Source organism: Vulpes vulpes, chromosome 4, assembly GCF_048418805.1.
Source record: "Vulpes vulpes isolate BD-2025 chromosome 4, VulVul3, whole genome shotgun sequence".
NCBI classification, from domain to species: Eukaryota; Metazoa; Chordata; class Mammalia; order Carnivora; family Canidae; genus Vulpes; species Vulpes vulpes.
The window spans coordinates 100093726-100118646 of NC_132783.1; the positions used below are offsets into that span (position 1 = coordinate 100093726).

The 24921-nt window shown below is 42.9% G+C and overlaps 1 protein-coding gene and 1 long non-coding RNA gene across 8 annotated transcripts in view; one reads left to right on the forward strand and one right to left on the reverse strand.

Moving 5' to 3' along the window:
* The window catches only part of LOC140598651 (uncharacterized), a 128382-nt gene that overhangs the window by 51871 nt on the left and 51590 nt on the right, over positions 1-24921 (forward strand). The window lies entirely within an intron of this gene.
* Positions 1-24921, reverse strand: part of KCNIP1 (potassium voltage-gated channel interacting protein 1) — a 337549-nt gene that overhangs the window by 40769 nt on the left and 271859 nt on the right. The window contains exon 1 of one of the 6 annotated variants that reach the window (XR_012001184.1): positions 6222-6358. The exons of 4 other annotated variants lie outside the window; for them this stretch is intronic. Coding sequence is in view for 1 of the 2 variants with exons in the window: in XM_026007283.2 (XP_025863068.1) it covers positions 6222-6330 (109 nt within the window). In the remaining variant the exon portion in view is untranslated. Of the gene's footprint in view, positions 1-6221; positions 6359-24921 lie in introns of those variants that run through there. One more of the 6 variants, XM_026007283.2, reaches the window with a different exon arrangement.

A 24921-nucleotide genomic window follows, 5' to 3' on the forward strand; every position in this document is an offset into this window, starting at 1 on the left:
TAAGCTAAGCCGACTCTTAAAGGTGAATGATTATAGGATGGAATTTACTGGACACCCAACTGAACCACAGAGTGCTTGCCTCCAAATGAGCTGAATCTCCTTCCTGTTACTGCCTACCCTCTCTCCTGCCCTTTCTCAGTCCCACTTCTTCACTCTTCTCACTTCTGACCACTTCTCTCTTTCTTCCTTTATTCCCTGCTTCTCTCCTTCCTATTCTGTTTCTCCCATCTTCTTCTCCTCCTATTTCTGCTGAAGTTGAAAATATGATGGACTCCCTAAGCAGGTCCATTTTATTCCTTAAATGTATTTTATATTTACTTTTCTTACTATAGACCAGGCTGTGATCCTTCTGTGTCGGTACCAGAAGTCTAAGCACTGGTGTCACCACAGCGCTTGGCCCTGGGGATAATGTGGGACTGGGACAGTTAGGCAGGCTATCAACGCTTTCACTTTATTTCTATGGTGGGGTATTGTCAAACCATGAGAGTTCATTCATGTATAACTTGTGTAATTATTATGTAAATAAATGGGAGAACATGTTTTCACAAAGCAAGTGAGTTGTACATTTGATAGTTCTCTTCTCTAAAGAAACTCAAACCAGTCACATGCAGTTGCTTTGATTTGTATGCATCCCTCACTTTTTCTCAGAATCTATCTTCTCAGATAGGAAAAGACATTTTAAAAGTTTATTAGGCTTGCTATTACAGCAAAATTAGTGTTGGATTTTAAGAGATTTTCTCAGATGCAGGATGTGTTTGGGGGAGGAGATGGGCAGTAGCACAGTGAGACCTGAGGTGAGTCTCATTTTATCAATCAGGTATAGGGGATGGGGGTCTGCAAGGTGTGGCTGAATGAGGGGTTAGCTTTATAGGCCTGGGTAGCTCCGGATGTCCCTGTGAGATTGCAAGGACTGGAAAAGGGGATCTTTCAGTTAGTGCCATGTATGTCATAGGAGACCTTTCAGGACAAACAGATGTCCTTCTGTTGGTCATAAAGATAGACAATTCTAGACACAGACCTGGGAGCCAACTCAGTGCAGGAGACAGGGTCATTCTCATGGGGGATGAGAAGTCTAAGGAAACTCCTCCTAGTTATTTTGAAGAGGTATGTTCTTGGAACATCTTAAACCTTGGCAATGTAAAAAGATAATATAATTAACAGGTTTGGTAGTTTGAAAGGCAAGGTTTTCGCTTTAAGGAAGAGTAATCTACTTGGGTTCTTTTGTTTACTCAGTGGTGGGAGGGTATATGAAGGTATACCTTCATGTATGGTGTGTATGGGTATATACCTATAGGTGTCAGCAAAGTCATGGTCCTTTTAAAGGCTCTGGGGAGAATCCATTTCCTTACCTCTTCCAGCTCCTTGTGGCTGCCAGCGCTCCTTGCCTTGCAGCCCTCATTCCTATCCTTGCTTTCACCCTCAACTCTTCTGTCTAATCTCTGCCTGCCTCTCTTTTATGATGACATATAGGACTTATGATGGCATATACATATATATGAATATACATATATGTATATACACACACACATATATATATACACAAATACATATAATTAAGCATAATCTCATCTCAAGATCCTTAACTTAATCAAACCTGCAAAATACATTTTGTCTTATAAGGTGACATTCATAGGTTCTAGAGATTAGGACACAATATCTTTGGATGGTCATGATTCAACCCACGACAAACCTAACTGGATTAGGTTATGAGTATTTTACCAAGAGGAGTGATACAAACATTCAATGAACAGAAACAGCGATATTCCCAATGCTCCAGGCACAGTTTAATTACAAGTTTTGCTTCATTGGACAATAGAAAGGGCTCTGTAGTGGGACTCAGAAGACTTGAATTGAGTTCAGAAATTGGTACTTTTTACCCATGTGGCTTAAAGTCAAAGCCCCAGAATTTCAGTTTTTCAAAGCCATAAAATTAATTCAATAGTAATATGAGATCTCCATATCTAACAAGATTTCTCTGCTGTCCAGATTCAACACTTGATGGACAATGGTTTCCTAGGCTATAAAGTACTATACAGGCACTAAGTCCATAAGAAATAATTAAAGCGGGCTATGTGTGGGTAGTTGGCCTCATACAAAACATATTTCAAATCTTTTGCTATCAAGTGGATCCAGCAAACCTTTGGAGTTAATACTACATGTTTCACACATTTTAGAATGCATAGAAAGTTGACTCTTTTTAAATACCCCAATAAACACACCTGGATTCTCATGGTTTCCCTGAGTTTGTGAGGTTATTACTATTGCTATCATTTTTTGGTGGTAGTTTGCATAGCTTGTGACATTCCCGATTCTGTAAACAAGCAAGCTATGGTTAGACACAGAGCAAAATAACTCTATATTTAGACAGGTGTAAGACATGGCAGCAGGAGAACCCACTCTGAGAAACACTGATGTATATGCCTCCCCACTACAGTCAATGTTTGGCCCTGGAATAGTGAGCTACTTCTGAAGTTACTGTGGCAGCGCCAGTAGACATGATGCTTTGGGAAGAGAGGACTCCCATCTGGTGAGGGTAAGGCTGCCTCAGACTGGCCCAGTGAGCAGCAGGTGAGAGAGAGGCAGAGAATTCACTGTTAATGGTCTCTGAACTTTCTGGGGGGGGATTACTTGTCTGTCACCACATGCCGCTGCCCAACCTTCTCCTCTCTGCATCCCCTGCTGTCCTCATTTTGGAGGGATGAGTGATAAGTCTGATTGGCAGGTCATGGCAGTGAGGCCTAGGCATGCACTGTGACACAGCATATGGGGGGGAAGTCACCCCAGTGTTTCTACTCTGGAAATTTCATTGGCAACTTCCAAACCCAAAGGGAAGGATTATAGTGCCCAAGAGGCCTGATGAACCTGGGATTTGTCTTTTTTCTGTGATGAGTAGTATATTCATTTTATTGCATGATGTAAGGCTGAAGAAGAATTAATCTTTTATGAAGTAACTGCTATGAGAGAGATAATTAGCTTGGTCCGTCCCCATGTGCCACTTCATTTAATCCCTACAACAACAATATGCAGCACTGCTTACTATTGTTACAGGATGAATTGGGTCATCTACAAAGATATGTTGAAATCCTAAACTCTAGTACCTGTGAATGTGACCTTATTTGGAAACAGAATATTTGCAGATAGAATCAAGTTAAGATGAAGTCATTAAGGTGGCCCTAATACAACATGGCTGATGTCTTGCAGGAAGAGGGAGTAAAGATAAGGCACACAGGGAGAAGATAGCCATGTGCAGATGGAGACAGAATGCAGTGACACTGCCACAAGCCCAGGAACACCCGGGGTTACCAGAAATGGGAAGAAGCAAGGAGGGATTCCCCTCTAGAGGCTTAAAGGGAGCACAGCCTGGCCAACTTCTTGCTTTTGGATTTCTAGCTTCTGGAACTGTGAAAGAAGAAATTTCTGTTGTTTTGAGGCCACCCAATTTGAAATAATTTGTTACACTAGTCCTAGGAAATTAATACAACCATCATCCTCATGTCTCCATTATGACCAATAAGGAAAGTGAAAGCTCAGGAAGAAAAGGGACTTGCCCAAGGTCATGCCGTCAATAAATGGCACATCCAAGATTGGAATGCAGCTCTTTTCATTCTAGGCCCAATATCTGTACTATTCTAAAATTACTATTGAAAAATAAAATTAAGATGAAGCACCTAAGGAAGACTACTGATAGGTTCTTCAGAATTGCTCTCTTGAGAATGATTGCAGGATCACACTGATCCCAGTGTACTTAATAGGAGGTGGTATTCTCCTCTTGATATTCAAATGGGTGAACAGAATTTCAGATGTCGCATACACATTAAAAATGGCATTTTGGACCATATGGGAAAGGCTCTGGCCTAACAGCCTGTGTAGTATAGACCTAATGACAGACCACAGACCCCATCTTACTTGTTGAGCCACTTGGTATAGAGGAAAGAGGGTGAAATTTTAGAGACAAATTTCTTCACCCTGCTATTACTGTGTTTTTGGAAATTTTACATAGTTTCTCTAAACCTATCTTCTTCTTTATGTAAAAGGAACAATGAGGGGCACTGTGTGGCTCAGTCTGTTAAACATCTGCCTTCAGCTCAGGTCCTGATCTCAGGGCCCTGGGGTTGGGCTCCCTGCTCAGAGAGGTGTCTGCTTCTCCATCTCTCTCTGCCATCCTCCCCCCACCCCCTGGTGCTTTCTCTCTCTCTCAGATAAATAAAATCTTTAAAAAATATTTTTAAAAAGGAAAAATGATATCTAATTTCCAGTGCTATTTAGTCTTTTTCCTTAGAGTTATTTTGAGGCTTCCATTAGCTCATACATATAGGAGCATCTGGCACTATACCTGGTACATTGTAGGTGCTGAATAAATGTTAATCCCTTCCTTCACCGAGGGTTCCTGGAGGCGGTCTTAAACATATGTTCTCTTCATTTTATCCTAATCCCCTCATTACTATAACATTAGATGAGTAACTGATATCTTCTATAGTAATAAAATCAAAAGCTATAATCTTCAGAAGCTAAAGCAGGGGAAGAGAGATGGGTATGATTGGATACAGAAAGGAAGAACAGGGTAATATTTTCCACCACACCTCTACTTTATAAAGAAATTTCTATGGAATTTTCTCTGACTTTAATTTGTAATCTTGGTGGGTATCTGCTTTGAAGCTCAGAACAGGGATGAAACATCTTTTGGGGATCTGGTGGAGAACAGGGGTTTTGCTCAATTGTAATGGGCTCGCAGGCTGAGTTTAGAGTTGAGAGGAGCACATATAAGGGACCCAGGGCCTGGAAGAGTTCCTATGTGCACACAGAACTATTCTTCCAGATTGTTAGACTTCAGGTGGTTTTCAAGAAAGAAAAACTTTTCTGAATGTGCTTCAGCTTCCAAAATCTCAGGGAAACACACTCACGGAATCATAGTATCATGGATTCTCTAAAATGTAGCTGAAGATTAGCAAGCTCTCACATACAGGTCTGGCATAAAGGGCAGATCAAGGGAAGCTGGTTTTATTGAAGCAGGGAAGAGCCCAGTGTCTGCCTTACTGTCCCCACCACAAACTGTGAACAAGGAAATGTTTGGGTCGCTCCAGAATCCCATGAAGCAGAGATTGAAAATTATCAATATTCTCATGAGGAAACTGAGATCAAGATAAAAAGTGACTTGACCAAGATTAAGTAGAGAGTGATCACTGATAGACACCAGGTATCTTGGCTCCTAGTCCAGAGCTCATCCAATCACATCATCCTGTATGCAGTCTCTGGTCTATCTCAGCTTTGGTTGGTACTTCAGCTAGTCCTTTGTCTACAAATTTGCCTACAAATATATTTCATTACATTCATTACAGGAGGTATCTGATGCCTCTTGGAAAAGAAATTCTGTCTACACTGTCCAATTATGGAAGAATATACAACAGACACACATCATATATGCATTGAATATATATTGTTGGAGGCTGGTTTTGTTTAATTCATTGCTCATCGAAACTGGAATTTTCCCAGGAGTCTCATTTTATGTGATTAACATTATGTAAACAAACTATGTCCTACTTGGTACAAAATCTCAAAAGGAGGAAGAAAATACTCATTTCTTGAGGTCCTTTAACTTTGGGAATCAAACCACTAACTTCCTAGTCATAAACAGCAGGGGGTGACTCGAATTTTTGACTACTTTCTCACCAAGGAATGGAAGCTAAAGTCACAGCTCATGAGGTGGTTTTAGGGTAAGGATTCTTATCAGGGCTGGGGGTGAAGGGCTGGGGAAAGAAACCGACTCTTGCTGTATGTCTTCTAATTGTCCGGCACTGTGATTAGCATTTTACAAAAGTTTTAGCACCGCCATCATCCCACAGACTTCTTAAACAACATAATGACTTCTAAAAGTCACTGGCTTCTATCAACAACATAGCTATCAGACTCTCTGAGAGAGGACTGTGGTGTTTTGTGCTGGTCTCACGCAGCTGGTGACCCGCCGCGACCCACATGCACACAGGGCAGGCAGAGACGAGCTAACCGGCTCCAGTCCCCCAACTCTCCAGGCAAAGGTTTCTGCACCGCGGCCAGAGCATCACTGGGGCGTCGGAGGAGGGCGAGCTCCGGTACCCCTGGGATCAGCCAAGGCCTCCGCAAAGCTCTCCGGGTCTCCGCGCTCCTTTGCGCGCGGTCTCTACGCGTAACGACCGAAGCTGAAAAACACGTTCCTATAAAATAGGGAAGCTCAAGAGTGCGCTTACCGTCTGACAAGTCGATCAGCCCGAGGTAGTGCAAAAGTTTCAGGGAGGAGCACAGCACCACCACTATTCCCAACGTCTGCAGCCCCTCCGCCTCGCCCTCCGGCCGCATCGTGCCGGCCCGCGGCCCCGGGACCCGGCCTCCAGGGCGGTCTTGCCGCGGCTCGCCCAAGCGCGCGGCGGATTGTCACGTTCTCGCCCGCCTGCCCTCCCTCCCCGCCTGCCACTCCTCCCCGCTCCCTCCACTTTTCTCCTCCTCCTAGCCGGCCACCTCTGCGTGGTTTCATAGAGATCTGTACTTTTACCTCCTCTTTTCCCAAGGCAACCCCCCGCCAAAGGCTTCACCAACCCTACGCATCTGTTCCCCAAGTGTAACCCTAACCGGCGGGGTCTCATGGCACATCCTCTTCGCGACTCTGGAGGGAATGTGTGGGACTGTAGATTATTTCAAGACATAAGGGAAAAAAACTGCTTTCGATCTGTGACAGGTTTAGAGGGAAAGGCCATTTTTCAGAAGGACGATAATTTGCCTGTAGTCCTCCAGTCAAAACCAGTCAAGCTTATTCTGGAGCACAGGTGGTCCCTCTTTTGACATCACAAACTGCCCCTGGAAACTGGATCACCAAGAAAGAAACTGTAAACTGGGCTGAGTCTACAGTTCTATTTGTATTTGGGCAGTTTTTAGTTCAGTAGAAGAAATTACTAAAAGCAAAACTGAGCAAAACTCCTAGAAAGAAAGGAAAAGATGGGGAAGCAAAAGTATGGGTTACCAGTGTGTCCTAAGCTTCTGGGCTCCATGGGAGGCATCACACTCTCCCTACACTGGATGGTCAGCAGGGAGCCTGGTGGGGAAGGGGGCACAACATACAGAAGGAAGACTAGGAATTTTATCACAGAGACCTGCCCTGTGGTAAAATTCCTTGATCTCCATGAGGCTCAGTTTCCCCTTCTGGGAATAAACCTGCCTCAAAGAAGAGTGCCTGCCCCAGGTGTGAGAGCAGAGCCGGTACTTAGCAAATGCCGGCTCAGATTTGGAGCATATACCACGGGGGCAACAATGTGGGGCCTGGGGAGGGGGGAGACATTCTCATGACCTGGGGTGGGTATAAATTCATAAAACCTCTTAGGAGGGAAAAACCCATCAGAAATAAAAAGTGTCTACACACTTTGGTCCTGGAATTTCACTTACAGGATACCTATATGTGTGCATGTAGGTCTATATACGTAAAAAGATGTTCATCACATCATTTGTTTGTAACAGGAGAAGACAGAAAAAACTTAGGTGCTTATCACCGAGGAAACTGGTTAAATAAATCATGGTGCATACTACACAGCCATTACAGATATACAACACATTTATGTACCTTCTCTTGGAAGAATGCTGAAAATGTATTATTAAAGGAAAAAAGTAAGTTGCTTAGTACATTACCATTTTGTTTTTGAAAAGGGACACACATACGCCATCTGTGGGCATATATATAATATAGTTTCAGAAGGATACACTGATAATTGAGAATTTTAGTTGTCCATGGAGGAGAGAACTCAAGGCCTGGGTCAGAGGGACGCCTACTGTTACCATTTTCTCCCATGTATATGATCTATTTTAAACAGCAACAGTAACTAAATGTGAATGATTATCTCTCCTTCCTTTCCTTCTTTGTGGAAGGAAAGATGGTCTACATATCAGACTGAGGCACAGCACACTCCTCTTGTCTTTGCATGTACCATCTTGGTTCTATGTATCAATCTCCAATCTCATTTGCACGTGGGTGGTGCTGCCTGGAGTCAGCCCATTCCAGCTTATGAAAGCTGATGGCTAAATTTTTAGGGAATTAGCAAGGCAGTTATTAAGTCTTTGGTGGTTTGATGGGCCACAGCAGGAATATTTACACTATGGAGATGTCAAATACCACACCTGACCGCTTCCTGCCCCCCCCCACCCCCCACCCCCCACCAGGTTTGTGGGGACACCACTTTGCCATTCCAGACCCCACCCATCCAGAAGGAAACCTGACAAATTCACCTGCCCAGAGGTTTTCCTGACTTTCTGTGTTTCTTCTCTTCTGAGCCCTAGTGAGTATAACCGTTAAACCAATGGGCTTAGTGGAATTTTAGGCATTAGCATGGCCAGACATTAGGAAATGAATTAGGAGCAGAGAGACCTCTGGTAAGTCAATACTTTGTTCTCTTGGCTTCTCTGGCCTGTACCTCTCCTGGTTTCTGCCTGCTTCTTGCCCCCTCTCTCTTGCTTCCTTTCCAACAGCTCTCTGCCTTATAAGACTGGTGCTGTCCCTGACACTTATCTTTCCCTCTGCGTTCTCCCCTTTTGCAAGCTGATGCATGCTCATTGCTCCAGATGTCAGCTCGGGGCAGATGATTCTGATCTCAGCCATGTTTCTGTCCCACATTTTTCACTTTTTGCCCTATTTCACCTCACACACAGCATTTCCAGAGCAGTTCCACCGACCTGGATTACTGAGTATCTGTTAGATGCAAGGTCAGGTGCCAGGAGCTAGACTTCAACTCTTGCTGCTTTCTGGAATTTCTGGGAATGAATCACAAGAGAAAAAGGAGTAATGGCTCCCACTTTCTGCCTGCTATCACCATGTAATGATTTAAATTTTTTTTCTTCTTCTTTTCCTCCTCCTCCTTCTTCTTTTTAAAGTAGACTCCATGCCCAGCATGGAGCCCAACCAGGGTTTCAAACTCATAATTCTGAGATCAAGACCCGAGCTGAAATCAAGAGTTGGACACTAAACTGACAGTGCCACCCAGGCACCCCAAGCACTTAAATTCTTCCAGAGTTCTCTGGTCTCAAAGCCTGGTGATCTCCAAACCTTTTTAAGGACATATGCCTCCTGGTGACTTAGCTCAATGGCAACTAGACAGACAGAACTATTATTTATTTATTTTCTTAAGCAAATGTGGGGTGCTTTACACAGTCCATCTCCCTGGATTCTCACAATATATCTTTGGGAGTATTGCCACTTTCATCTCTAAGAAGATCAACAGTAAATTCAGTTCTCATAGGTAATGGGTGTCTGAGTGTCAGGCCCAGATCTCCCTGCCCCAAAGTCCATATTCTCTCACATGTCCAGCTAATACATGAAGCATCTGCGGTTTGGTATTTATGAAAGATACATGAATTGTTTATTAGAGAGCCTGCCTTTTTCTCCATCCGATTTCCATCCAGCATCACGTGGTATCCACACAACTCTTCGTCTATGTATAACCTCCTTTTAAATTTTTATTGGAGTTCCATCTTTCACTTGATGAGAAATTTTCACCCTAACTGGAGCACTTGTGGAATCCATCTCACAAATTGCGTTTTATTATTTCCACATAGATTGTAAGGTGAATGTGTCTGCATTGTAGGCGTGAGCCTACACAGAATTGGGCACTTCTCTCCCTAGTTTATCCCGATTTACTATTTTTTGGGCAAGGATCTTCACTTTTGTGGCCCTCTTCAGTTCTTTGTCAGCATTGGCAGGCTTTATTATCCCCCTGTTCTGGGCTGTTTGCCATAAAGAAATAAAGGTTTGATCATTTAGAAACGTTCTCTTTGGGTGTGGATGGCAGGGGTAGGGCTAAAGGAGGGGTGTTGAGGGAGGGGTAGGGGTGGGTTGGTGGGTGGTGAATTGACCTCATATACCAGTTACTTGACTTTTGTTCTGACCCAGACACCACAGACGACTAGATTCCAATTCAGACCATCACACCCTGAGACATGGATACTGGCCATGGACTCTAAGGTCCCTTAGGAATCTGACGGACCAAGATGGTCACACTCACAAATGCCTAGTGTTGTAGTCAGCTCAGGCCACTCTAATGTTATGCCATAGACTGGGTGGCTTGAACAACAGATATTTATTTCTTTTCATCCTAGAAGCTGGGAGGTCTGAAGTCAGGGTATCAGTGTGGTTGGGATCTGGTGAGAGCCCTTTCTCTGGCTTGTAGATGGCTGCCTTCTTGCTGTGTTCTCCCATGGTAGAGACAGAGTTCTAGTCTCTTCCTCTTCTTATCAGGTCATTAACCCCATCATTAAAGCTTGATCCTCATGACCTCATGCAAATTTAATAATCTCCCTAATTACCACCTCCCAATGCCACCATATTTGGAGTTAGGGCATCAACATATGAATTTTTGGGAAACAGTCAATCCATGGCACCTAGCTTCTGCCAAACAATCATGAGTTCACAGAATCACTGGGTTTGAATTTTAACTCTGTCAACTACTAGCTATGTGACCTGGAACAAATAATTTAAACTTTTGGAGTCAGTTTCCTCATCTATAAAATGGGGTGATATTGGTACCCATATTCTAGGATTGTTGCAATAATGAAATGAAATAATTTTATAACCTCTTAACACAGTCTCTGATACCCAGTGAATGGGACTAACGTGGAGGTTCAGAGAACAATCTCCAGGACCAGACTGCCTGCACTACCTCTTAACTCTGCTTCTTATTCAGCTATGTGACTCTTGGTGAGTTACTCAATTTCTCTGTGCCCAAGTTTTCTCACCTGTAAAACAGAGATAATCATAGTAGCTACTCAAGAGAGTTGTAAAGACTGAAATGAATTAGTAATTAAGCACAGAAAGAACCATATTAGTATCATTATCATTATTATCCATACACTTGAGGAGATAATATATCAGCTAGGTGTGATGGAGAAGTCATAGGTTGAGCTGTTATAATTTGGAGGTTTGGATCTGGGGAGAGGAAGGAATACTGTTTAAGGTAGGGGAATCAAACTTCCCCTGAGTGCTTGAACTTCAGTTTTCTAGCCACAGATTTTCCTTCCAGACAAATGGTTTCAGGCAAATATTTGTTGCTGCTTAAGTTTCACTTGCGTGTGAGCCCCCAGCTGTCAGAAAATAAAACTCTGTTTTAGTGAACTACTTCTTCTGCTCTCAGTTTGCTCACTGTTGTGTAACCTGAAGTAAACAGGGCTGCCCAGTGGTGTAGCATCCCACAAGATTGAAGCAGTTCATGTAGTTCACTGAAACTACATACGCAAAGCTACGTGCACATTCACTAGACATAGAAGGGCTTGCTGGTGGTATGTGGGTTTCTGAGTGGTCTCCTGGTAAGGTACTGTCTAAATCTCATTTGGATAAACTAATTTGGTAGGAGCCTCATCTTCCAGAACGTTCTGCTGCAGTTGGTATAAAAATAATGCCAATAATTGCATTTGGAGTTTTCTTTTCTTTAAAAGGTGGGAAAGAAATGAAAGAATTCCTTAGAGCACCATCTTTGAGCTCTTGATTCTACCAGAAAGCAAATTATTTAACTGCAAGATGGTTATGGTTCAGAGAGAAAATCATTACTATTCCCATCACTGGTCAAAATGGGAAAATTATTTCTGTGTTCTTCATCCTAGCCTTTATCTTGGAGGCCTTTTGGGGGCACCGGCTGGGTTTGTTTAAATTAGTTTCATAATGATGATGATGACTGTACAATAGTAAAGTAATGACATCTTCCCCCTTCCCTTCCTTCCCTTCTTCCCTTCCCTTTTTTCTTCCCTCTCCTTCTTTCTCTGATATTTATTGGGCATGTGTTAGAGACTGTGCATAGATAAAAAGAAAACCTTTCTCATTAGGAAGTCCACAATGTCTAAAAAGTCTTCTAGGATTTTTACTTTGTGAGTTCCATTTAGCCTTTTCAATCACTCTGCATATTGTAGTTTCTCAACAAATATTTGTTGAAAAAATACGATGTCCTAACTTTAAGTTAAGGTGCAGCATTACTTCCATTTTGCAGATAAGAAAACAGGGGCAATGAGAGGGAAATAAATGCCTTTAGCATTTTCTTGGACTGGGCACCGTGCTGGACTTTCACACAAGTTTCTCCTTTATCTGAATCATCACAACAACTAATTAGGTGTTCACCAGTACCAACTTCCAGAGGAAGCTCAGATGGGGTTAAGTACCTCTCAGGACATGACACAGCATGTTTGGACACATGACCAAAACTATGGTGGCAGAGGCAGTCCTGGAGTTTAGGTCTCTGTATCCTTTCATTCGAGGCATTTTCTAGCTACTGAAGGCTCAGGTTCTGCTGGTGAGGAGTGTTGGGTGGTTAGGGATGGGTTTGGAGTTGGTCCTAGTCTTGTTTCTGCTCAGTTTTCTTCCCTCAGGCCCTTTTGCTTCTCTCTCCAGGAATAACTATGGTACCAATAGCCACCCCCTCCCCACTGGGTCAGATATTTTAGACTTTTTGTCTCATTTGGTCCCAACAATGATTTTACTTCTTTGCCGGTCATTAGTGCCCCTGATTGGATATTTAGGGATTTATGGGGATGGAGCAGATGCTGAAATATAAAAAACCTCAATGCATCTACCTGGAAGCCTGTCTCTTACAGGTGCATCATTGAGAAGAGGGGTCCAGCTCCAAGCAGTTTCCTGTGGAATCCAACTGGGCTTGTTCTCCATGGATCCCAGGCTTCAGCTCTTAGCAGTCATTTCTCAAAGCCATCTTTGTTTGTTTGTGGGGTTTTTTTTTGTATATTTTTTTATTGGAGTTCGATTTGCCAACATATAGTATAACATCCAGTGCTCATCCCGTCAAGTGCCCCCTTCAGTGCCCGTCACCCAGTCACCCCATCCGCCCCCCACCTCCCCTTTCACCACCCCTTGTTCGTTTCCCAGAGTTAGGAATCTCTCATGCTTTGTCACCCTCTCTGATTTTTCCCACTCATTTTCTCTCCTTAAGTCAATTGGAGAAAAAGACAATCATATGGTTTCACTTTTGTTTGATTTTGATTCATCGTCAGCTCCATGGAGCCTGGGGTCAAGGGAGACAATGGGAGGAAAGCTTTCCGGTTTTTCCTTTGGATTTTAGAAAACCCTCAGGAAGGATCATCCCAAACACTTTAGGAGATCAATTTTGGGAGGATCCTGAATTTTGCTTCAAGAATTCCATGTCCTTTGGGATGAACTTCAGGAGCCCCACTCTCCTCACCACCCCAAGCTTTCAGCTTGCAGGCTCCTTCTACATTCTACCCTCCCCTACCAGGGTGCCAGGCTAAGGAGATGGTGATGTAGGTCTCTATGCTTAAAACAGGCCAGAACACAGGAGTTCACATTGCCTAGCAGGGAGGAGTAATGAGCACATTTATTAATGAGTGCACAGTGTTTATGTCAATTTGGACTGGCAAATTGTTTGTTGATTTGAGCAACACTTAACTGCTGTTGGAGGAAATTCATTTGTAAATAAAGTCAATGAGATATGGTATTTAGATATCCACTGACATGTTTCAATTTCTACTTCCTTTGCTTTCTCAGAAGGGATCCAGGCTCTGTTGGAATTTCAAAAGAAATTCTAATATGATACACACACATTGTTTCCTTCCTTCATTCCTTCCTTCCCTCCTCTCCCTCAGCTTCAGTGCTTTCTTCCTTCCTGCCTTCCTACCTTCCTGTTTCCCTCCCTCCAATGTCATGTTTCCTGTCTACTATGCCCCAGGCACTGGGGATACATTGCTAAGATCTATCTCAGCCACCAAGGAGCCTCTAGTCCAGTGACTATACTTACAAATAGAACTAGATGGGGCACCAGTTCCAACCAGCTATGTTCCAAACAGAATGCATTTGACATTGCCTTCCTGGCCTGCAGAACTTGACTTACACTGCCCTCTGTCCATTCCCTTGTGTATTTCCCCATATGGAATGTTCTCATGTTCTCTCTTCTCTGCTAACTAAAGCCAACCTGTCAAGGCTCAGCTGAACGCCTGATGCTCCACACTCCTCCTACCTGCTCTCTTTTCTCTGACTGCAGAGCACGTATTTGTTTGTCAATCATGTGTCTTTTGGGGGGAAATCTCTTGCTTTGATTTCTTGCATTCCTAATTAGCTCTCAGTTGCAATGGCCAGAGTTATTACTCCTGTAGGAAGGCAACATGCTAAGGACATGGGATTTGAAGGCAGATCTGAGTCTATTCATGTCTCTGCCACTCACTGGCTGGATGACTTTCAAGTAACTTGACTTTGCTGAGTCTTCCTTTTTGTACTTGTCAAATGAAGATAGAGGTGCTTCCTGAGTCCTAGGACACCCCTGTTGGCCATGAATACAATGTTGGTTTCAAACACTCTGGCAGCAGCATCCACCTCCCTTGAAGGAAGGTGATCTCCTCCTAACCCCAAGAGATCTGTCTTCAGAGCCCTGTCGAGGGCCCGATGTGAAACAGTATGTGGGCTGAGCTTTGAAAACTGGAGGGATGCATGTTTGCTTATATGTTTATCCATCTAGTAGACACCCCCCAACTCCCTTATTTTTGGGGATCATAGAATATTAGAGGACAGAATAAGTCTAAGGACACAACCTCAGGAATTCTTCAAAGTGACCAATGATTCTCAACCCTACAACACCTGAGGGGAGGACACATTCCTATTGGGAACAGTGGCCAAGGCAGTGACTCTTGTTTGATGATATGGGGAGTGAACTGGAAAGATTTCAAAATCTCTAAGAGGCAGATGTGTATAATTAAGAAAAGTTCCCAAGTGATTCTTCTATGTGCCCATCCCCCATTGGAACCACTCTGACTTCTTTAAAAAAAATTAGGAAATATTTCAGACTTAGAAAGAGGCATAAAAATAATCTGATGATACTCATATACCCATTTTGGGAAACAGTTATTCCAATAGAATGGAAGCGCATGTGCCCTGCTCAGATTGCACTTGTGCCCCTCACTCCCAGGAACCATATACTGAATTTGGTTATTTTTACTTCCATTCATTTCTTTCTAGTTTTACTGCATATACACGTAAATGTATATTCCTTAAATGGTATGTGGCATCATTTTATATGTCATTAAATTTTATATGGATAGAATCATATGACATGTAGACTTCTGTAACTTGCTTTTTACTGTTTTGCTCAAGCCTGTATTTAGGAAATTCATCCACATTGTCGTAGGTAGCTATGGCTAATTTTCACCATTGTATTATATTTCATTTCACAGCAATACTGTGATAAATGCACTATTCAGCTGTTACTAGACAGGTTGTTACCACTTTTATGCTATTGCAAACAATGTGGTTCTGTTCACTACTGAACATGCTGCTGATGCATATTTGCAAGAGTGCCTTTAAGGCAGTGGTTTCAATGGAGATTTTGCTCCCCCTCCCCCCGAGGAGACTTTGGCAACAATGTCTGGAGACCTTTTTGGCTGTCACAACTGGGGGATGCTCCTGGCATCTAGAGGATAGAGGCTGGGGATGGTGCTAAATATCCTACAATGCACAGAATATCACAACAAAGAAATCCCTGTCCCCAGTGTCAATACGGCAGAGGTAGAGAAACCCTGCTTTAGGGTAAGAGTAGAATTGATGCATCACAGAATCTTTACTAAACATTGCCACACTGTTTTCCAAAGTGGTTGTACTAATTTTCACCCACACCCCCTCATTTTATAGATTAAAAACCTGAGGACTGGGAGGGGTGCTCAGTTGTTCGGCCAAGAGCATGGAATGATGAGGGCATTAATAAAACATTGACAAAGACACAGATGTATTTTTCCAGAGAGGACACATCAAAGGAAGATAAATATAGTCCTTCAATGCAAGAGACATTTACAAAGTGTCTATTATGTGCCAGGAACTATACCTTACGCACATTATGTCTCATCTTCCCCAACTGTAGAACTTAGTTTAACAGGATCACATAGCACACTTACTAGCTGGATTAGTATGGACTCTGAGGTCATAGGGACCCAGTGTTGGGTTCCTGAACAATATTTGCTAGCCTTGTGCCTCATGAAAGTTACTGGACTGCTCTAAGCTTCAGGATCCTCACCTGTAAGATGGGAATTATACCAATACCTATATCACAGTGGTGTTGTGATGGAGGAAATGCAATGGGTGATTCATGAATATTAGCTGTCATCATCATCATCATCATCGCTCATTTAATAGGTAAGGAAGTAGAGCCTCAGAGTTTGAATAAGTTGCAAAAGGTCACAACTAGTAAGTGGTAGGACTAGAATTTGAACTCAGATCTGTCTGACTCCAAAGTCTATCTTGTTTTAATTGTGCCATGTTGGCTTCCCAAGAGAGGAGAACTCCCAGCTCCATCCCACTAATTTGGACTTTAGGGGAGTGGGTATAGTCCATATAAATTACTAAAAGTGAGGCTTTATCAAATACTTTTAAATAACACATTTTAATGGTTTCATGAATATTTAGTAACTCAACTAAGTCAAACAAATGCTGCCAAGACTTCAGTGCCCTGGGGACCTGCTGGCGTAGACAGACAACGATGATCTGTAATTATAACACAGACTGCATGCGAACAGTGATTCTGCAGAATATGAAAACAACTCACTCTCTCACAAATTATGACTATCTCCTTTAGCATGTTATTGCTGTTAACCTGCCCCATCCTCGAAGACAAACCAACTGAAACCTATCACATCTGCAAAGGATCACAAATTTTGTATTAGTGGTGTCAGAATGAACGATGCTTGCCTTCCTACACCCTATTTGCAATCATGTCCTCCAATTTCTCCTCCCTTCTCCATCCCACCCCCTTTCCTCCTGGGAAGACATTTGTCTTTAGAGACTGGCAATGAGGCATTTGCCATTATACACATTATGACATATTTTACATATGCTCCAAGAAGCTGGGGCTAAATTACACTGGTGAGTTATTAAAAACAGCTCTCAATGCTATTATTATTTATTGCATTTCCAACTCTCTGCAGCAGATGATTACACTGCTTAATCTTGTATTTTTTTTTAATTCCCCCCTCCCTGAAATTAATTCTCCCTGCAATGAATAAGCAAGGTCAGCCACATTGAGCACCCTTTGGAAAAGGAAGTTTGGATTCTAGAAAAGAGTTTGATTGACAGTCCTGGGACTGAGCCTTTCTTTCTTCAGAGGAGGAAGAGTCACTTGAAGTATGAGCACTTTTTCTTCAAAGAGCCTCCAGAGTTCTCCAAATCACAGGTCTCTCCATGCTAGTCCCCTGTCACACAGCATCCTTTGCCATCTTTGACTGTCATCGAAGGTCCTCAGTGCCATGGCCCAGGCTCACCTCGCAGCTTCATCTCCCACAGCCCTGCCTCTCCACCTGGGGTGCTGTCATCCCTGGGACTTATTTACTCCAGTGCCAGGCTCTCGCTGATGAGCCTTCTTACTACTAGTCATTTCACCACAAATTCTACCTCCACCCTTATTTCCTTGGCCAACACCTTTTCCTTTCAGATTCAACTTAGGAAAGATCTCATTTGGGAAGTATCTCTAGGGGGAACAAGGAGTGTTTCTTTCCTGCTTCCATGAAACCTCACACTTAACATGAATTGTAGGACTTGACACGCTGTATTGTCATTGTGTATTTATGTATCTGTTTCTTGTCCCACTGTGAACTACATGAAAGCAAGGGTAGATCTCAGTTGTTCAAGTTCCTAGCATAAAGCCTAGTGCAAGTAAGTACTTTAGAAATTAAGAAATCCCAAACTTGGAAGCAGTTAGTAGAGTAGAAAGAGCCAAGGCTCTTGAATAGGCATTTATGCATGCATTCATTCATTCAGTAAATATCTATTAAGCATCTATTATGAGCCAGGCACTGTGCTAAGCACTAAGGATACAATGAATCAGTGGTTATAGTGTTAATGGCCTAATAAGGAAGAGGTATAAGACTCAAATAATAGCACAAGCATATAATTATAAACTGTGATAAGTGCTACAAAGGAAAAATACTCAGTTATGACAATATAAACACAGTGCCCAACACACACTGATACTGGTGTAGGGAGTATCACCAGGGATGCCTTCCTTGAGGAAGTGATGCTTGAGCTAAAAGCTGCAGATGGATAGGTATTAACATAGGGAAGAGCATTTAAGGAATAAGTGAAAGTATGCATAAAGGTCCTGAGGTATGTGGGAGCCTGAGTGCTGAAGAGAGAACTGCCAGAAGGCCAATGCAGGAGCCCAAGGAATGGGCACAGGGGGAGTGGGTATGATGAAAGGTAAGACTGGGAGGCATTCAGGGGTCAGGCCATGCAGAGTTTGTAGACCATAGAGGCTGGGGATGGTGGGATTTGTCTAGCCTGTGAACAATGAGCTTTAGGCTAGGAATAACATCATGAGTGTGTTTGCGTGTGTGTGCGGGGAGGACGGGGCTTAGGGCATAGAGAGAGAGAGTGTTTTGTGTTTTAAAATGCCTTCAATGCAGAGAACAGATCAGAAGGTGACAAAGTACACAGATATTGGGGGATATGTACCTGTAGACTGCCTCAGAGGACAGAGTGGCAAAGTGAACTTAATGACTGAAGCACCACAGTGAGGTAGGGAGTCTTCTAGAAGTCCTCATGGAGACACCCGAATAATATTTCAGGGTCATAGGCCTGCTCCAGGATATCTCTCTTCCAATGCAAAAACTCATACTGGAGTTAGTCGGTTTGGAGGCCTCTACTTTAGAGTTAAGCTCCCAGGGGCTGTCCTACCTGAACTCAGGATGATTTATAGTTTATGAATCTAAGGTAAAGAGGTTAGAGAGCTGAATTTCACTTCTAAGTTCTGCCTTTGATTTTTAGTTCTTAGAAGGGTTAAGTCAACTCCAGGCTAGACTTACGTTTCTATCTTGGGAAGAATGGGACCTGGGATGTCATCTGATTTCATCTTTCCATTGCAGCCATCCATCCATTTTTATCTATCCATCATGCACCCATTCATCCACCCACCCACCCTCCATTCAATAAATATTCACTGAGACAACACTGGAGAGTGTCTAGAACCTGGCCCCTTGATACAGTATTTGCTCTTTCCTGGTCCACATCTGTCATGATGAGTTAGTATCTCTCAGCTATAGCCAAGGGGATGCAGTCTGACCCAGACACTTCACTGAATTTTCTTTCAGTTCTCTGGTTGCTGAATTGGAGCCTCAGGCAAACCCTGCATTCTTTTCTCCTGATTTAATTGGCCCATTATTTTAAACTTTTGTAGATAAGGGAATAAAAAAGTCAGTGGAATATTGTATTCATCACATTCAAATTAATATGCTTCATTACCATAAGACAAGGAGTGTAGTTGCAATATTTTCTCAAAACTTTTAATTGAACAGAACATGGGAGGGAGAAAAGCAAAAATGGAAACCACCAAGCTCGGATGTTGTTTTTCACTTTCTCAGAATGTGGGCCGTTTGTGATCCACTCATCTCATTAGTGTTAATTATGAACGAAAATAAAATGGCATTTAACACTGTGCTGAGACTTTAATTAAAGCCAAACCTTTATACCCAAGAACTCTCTGAAGTCCAAGGTAGTTATTTTAAATGGTATAAACATCTGCTGAGCCAGTGGTACCCGCCACACCCATTCTATCCCCTGCTGTTGGAAGGCCACTACTAGATGGAAGCCTTCCATCCATCCATCCCTTCCACAAATAAGCTTTAACTTCAACAATTAAACTGTAATGTAGTTCGGGGGAGAGAGGGAGAAAACAAATATTTGTTAAGTACTATTGTCTTTATCATTTTAAATACATTATATGAAGGCTAATACAGCAGTGGGAATAGAGGGAACATTCAGGTAAGGGTAATTAGCAGTATTATATACATTATATCATTTATATATTTGAGAAAAAGAGAGAGAGAGAGAGCATGTGAATAGGGAAAGAGGCAGAGGGGAAAGGAGGGAGAGAGAATACCAAGCAGACTCTACTGAGCGCAAAACCAGACAGGCTCCACATGGGGCTCTATCCCATGACTCTGAGATCTCAACCTGAGGTGAAACCAAGAGTCAGATGCTTAACTGACTGAGTCACCAAGATGCCTCTACATTACCTCATTTAATCATCAAACAGTCCCATGGGAAGTGGGAGCAAATTATTATTGCATGTATTTTATAGGAAGTAAAACTGAAGTCCATAGAAATTAGGTGACTTGCCCAAGGTCATATTTACTCCATGTTTTCCTGTTTTACAATGCTGAGCTAGAAAGAGTATTCTGGGTTATCTAAATCCATTTGTTTATTCACTCAATAAACACAGATCACCTATTGTGTGCCAGCATCTGTGCTAGGGGCTGGAGAGACCTTGGTTCCTTTGCTCACAGGTTCAGTAGGTAGGTAGACAATTGTATGGTGATGACAAGTCAGTGATGGGTGCTCACAAAGATCACCAGAAGGACTGTAGGAGCATGATTCAGGAACACCAAGCCCAGCCTAGGAATCTGGGAAGAGTTCTCCAAGGAGGTAAGAGTCATAGAACAGTTTCATCTGAAATTCCTATAGAAGGACCCAGCGAGAAGGGTGCCTAATGGCTCTTCTTCCAGAGACTGGCAACTCCAGCTCCAGCTCCCAGCAGCAAATATGGCACAATTTTCATCTGGTGAGACTGCAAGTGGGCTTCTAAGAAATAAGAAAGAAACTTCCCCACACAGCATGAGTGACCACATTCATCTGTACTACCTGGCATCAGGCTCCATGGATAATGATGAAGCATCAGTGTTGGCACAGATGAGTCACTGATAGATATTTGCATTTCCCTCCTCCTCTGTCATGATTCCCCAACTCTTTCTGGTTTCCAGTTGTTACCATAAGTAGGCTTTTCCCCTGCATGCCCACGGTTTCTTTATTTGGAGGGAAAAAGTCAACACAAGAGAGCAAGCACTGATATGGGTAGAGATTCAGGGATTTCTAGGGCTGTCATGGAGTTAGGAAAATCAACTCATTGCTCATTGACAACGGAGGAGGTGGTGGTCTGGACCGAGGCAAGCCATCTGCCCCATGCCAAAGAGCAGAACCAGAACTTGGGCTCAAGACTCTTGACTTTAGTTCGATGTATTTCTCTTATCCTAGCCCAGCCCTGTGGGGAATTTTAAGGAGATCCTCCTATACCAAGTGATGGGTCAGGATGCTGTAGAAAGTGAATCTTGCCCAAAGCTTACCTTCTTGTTTTCCCACCTTTGATTTACCTCCTCCCCTTCTGCCTTCCTTGGGAGCGTCACTGCACAGGGACTCTGTCTGTGACTGGCCCTGTCAGCTCAATACTTGGCCACTCCAAAGCTTCTCCTCTTCTGCTTCATCTTCAGGGAAAAGGAAATAGTTTCAAAGAAAGGCGTCTATCACCACGGGACTCACCACCTCTGTTCCCTGAGATTTTCTTTAGGAGGGAAACGTGAGACTCAAAGTGGCCAGTCCAGGCCTAGGATCTCCTCGGCCACAGCGGTTGGTTCAGAGACCGGTGCATGATCCGATGGGAGCCAATGAGTTTCTGAGAAACTCCTGAGCACGCCTGCACGTGTCAATAGATACCCTTTGGCTTATTGCAATAGAGGCTAAGTTTTTTTGTTACCTGCAACCTGAAGAATCCCGAATGATAAAATAATAAGCATAGTAAATAGTAGGAATTGAGTGTTTACTCTGTCCTGATACTGTTTTGAGTCCCTAATTTTGTGAACTTACTGAATATTCACAGCAACCTTGTAGACAACCAATAGGGTTATCCTTACATTAGACCTGATGAGGTTAAATGGCTGAATGAGAGTCACCTGGTGGGTAAGTGATGGGACCAGAGTTTGTTTGCCACCCTGGCAGCCTGGTTCTGAGCCCCTGTTCTTGACCACAGTGCAGTACTGCCTCTCCATATGTATTCTTTTTAGTTGAGACCCAAGGGCCCACTTTTGCACTGCTGGTCCTGTAGAGAGACAGTTTCTTAGCCAGTCTGCCCCAATTCTTGGAAAGGACCAGATCAGTTTCATGAGGTCTCTGGCGCAGAGGTAGTATGTGCACATATGTCTCTCCCAGAGGCCTGCCTACCACACTAAGCTATGCTTCTATCACTGGCAATGTGTTTCTTTGGATTATTAATAATTGTAATTATAGCGATCACTGCTTTTACTTGTTTAATACCTGTTACTTGCCAAGCCCTCTTTTAAGTATTTTGCACACATTATTTCATTTAATCCTTAGAAAAGAGAAAAAGTGAAGTCAACAGTCATGTCCAAGGTTCCAGAAGTAGGATGTATTCTTATCCTCAGACTCTGCTAGAAGTCACATCCTGACTCCTGGCCTTTTGAACCTATGACCCCCAGAAGGAAGAGTGGGAAGGGACCCAGTGAATAGACAACACAAGAAAGGCCAGAATGATTCATCTGCTCCAATTACATTTGTGGGACAAGGAGGCAAACCACTTCTCCACCCACCAGGGGTCCATGGTCTGATGGATAAGATCAAGAGTGAAAGTACAGAAAGGACTTCTCAAGAGATAGCAACTGGAAAAAAGACCATGTGGGAATATCCAAAATGTTAACTGTGGCTTATTTTTTTTTTTTTTTTGCTGTTTCATAGTTAGGGATACTTATATTTTTCGCTATTCTTTCATAGAATTGCTAAATTTTCCACAACAAGCATGACTTACTTTTATGCTCATAAAGAAAATGAAACAAGACAACCCATTATGAAAACTAATATATTATATTAGGATATATTTCTTCCTTGGAGAAATGACTTGTTCCAGGGCTAAGGCAGGAAATATACAAAATGAGCCCAGAGCATCTTGTAGTGCCAGAGAGTAAGGAAGTGCTTGAAAACAAACAATCCCCACCCAGCATTGATGGGGATATGTCAGAGATACAAGAGCCAACTGAAAGAGCTTCCAATGGCCAAAGGTGGAATAATTTGAGCAACAAAAAAAGGTAAAATAATATTGGATTATAGCTCAAATATAAACATAAATATCCACAATTCCATACTAATATAAACAAATATCTTATGCAGAAAAATCCAAATAATTTATGTTGATTCTCCACCTTCATGGAGGTGGAGCATTAGTCCCTGTTCTTTAAGTGTGGGCTGTGCATAGTGACTTCCTTCTAAAGAGAACAGTGTGGGGCAGCCTGGGTGGCTCAGCAGTTTAGCACCTGCCTTCAGCCCAGGGCGTGATCCTGGAGACCTGGGATGGAGTCCCACATTGGGCTCCCTGCATGGAGCCTGCTTCTCCCTCTGCTTGTATCTCTGCCTCTTTCTCTCTCTGTGTTTCTTCTGAACAAATAAATAAAATCTTGAGAGAGAGAGAGAGAGAGAGAGAGAGAGAGAGAGAGAACTGTGTGGAAAGCAGGAGGGAGAGTAACTTTACAGAGGAGAAACCTGGCAAGCACGACCTCAGCTAGGTGGTCAAGGTCAACATCACAGTGAGAAGCCATGTGATTGTAAGTGTACTTGACATGATGTGGTGTGGATGGCTCTTTACCCTTTCTTCCTCCTAAACCCATACATAACTCTAGACTAAGCATGAGAAAAACTTCAGAGTAAACCCAAATGAGGGATATTCTGCAAAACACCTTGTTAGTAACTCCTCAAAACTGTCATGGCCATCAACAGGAAGAAAAATCTGAGAAATTGTCACAGCCAAGAAGAGCCTAATGAGACATGATGACTAAATGTACTGTGATATTCTGTATGGGATCCTGACACAGAAAAGGGACATTAAGTAGAAACTAAGGAAATATGAATTAAGAATGAGCTTTAGTTAATAAAAATGCAACAACGTTGCTTCATTAATTGTGACAATGCTGAAGTAAGGGATTAATGGAGAAGCTGGGTATGGGGTACATGAGAACTTTCTATATGATTATTGCAATTTTTCTGTAAACTAAAACTATTTAAAGTGAAAAGTTTATTTTAAGAAGTGAGATAGGAATAGGGGGTGTCAGCAATAACCTCTGTAGAGACTCAGGATGATCACTCAGGTCCAGCAGCAGTTTCACTGGAAGGAGAGACTGTTTGAGTATCAGTGACTCTTACTTTGCCTTTGTTTCCTTAGAAAAATCTAGAGTTCTGTAAATAAGTCTGTTTGCTGGACTGGAGGGGAACAAGGTTATTATATCTAACCAGCCTTCTCCAAGTCCACAGGGGTTTCATGGCAGTTAGATTCATTAACTTGGTATTTTCTAATCATTAACACTGATCAATAATCCACTGGGTCTGGTCCTTAAATCAATTGCCCCGTTAATGAGAATGAAAGCACCATTTTATTATCAAGCCTTGACCTTTTGCAGAAAAGGCTTCTGGGGTTTTGGGCTGCCCTTCTCTCTGCTGCATATCGGGTTAATTAAAACTCCCACTCATGTCCCTCAAGCCTCATGCTTGTGATTTGGAACAAAATCAGCTGGAGGGAGACTTAGAAAAATGGGTTAGAGTCTTTCATTCAGAGTGACAGAGAGCCAACTAAGTTTTACTGAGGACCTACTAGGTACCCAGGTCTCTGCTCAAATGCCACTTCCTCAGAGAGACCCCCTTCCCTTATTCCCTTCTACCACCCTATCTAAAACATCAGTGCCCACACCCTCTGGGGCCAATGCTTTAGTTTTCTTCCCAGCGTTCATCACTACTTGATATTATATTGAGTATGTTTATTTATTGTTGTTTTCTGTTTTGTCCCCCACTAAAACGGAAGTCCCATGATCCTTAAGGTGATGGCCGGCCATGGAAAGGAATGGCGTGGTCAGACCTGTGTTCTGGAAAGCTGACTCTGGCCTGCAGTGAGTGGTCAGGACTGTAGGCAGGTGTAGATGGGATTAGAGGAGGGTGACACAGGACTGGAAGAAGGTGGGGATAGATTAGAGGAGGATAGAGCTGAACTGGAGGAAGGTATAGACAGGGCGAGAGGAGCATGTAGACGTCACTGGAGAAAGCTGTGGACAGGTCTGGTGGCAGGCCTAGTGAATGCACACAGGGAGCTGGGAGGCAGTCTGGGATCTGGT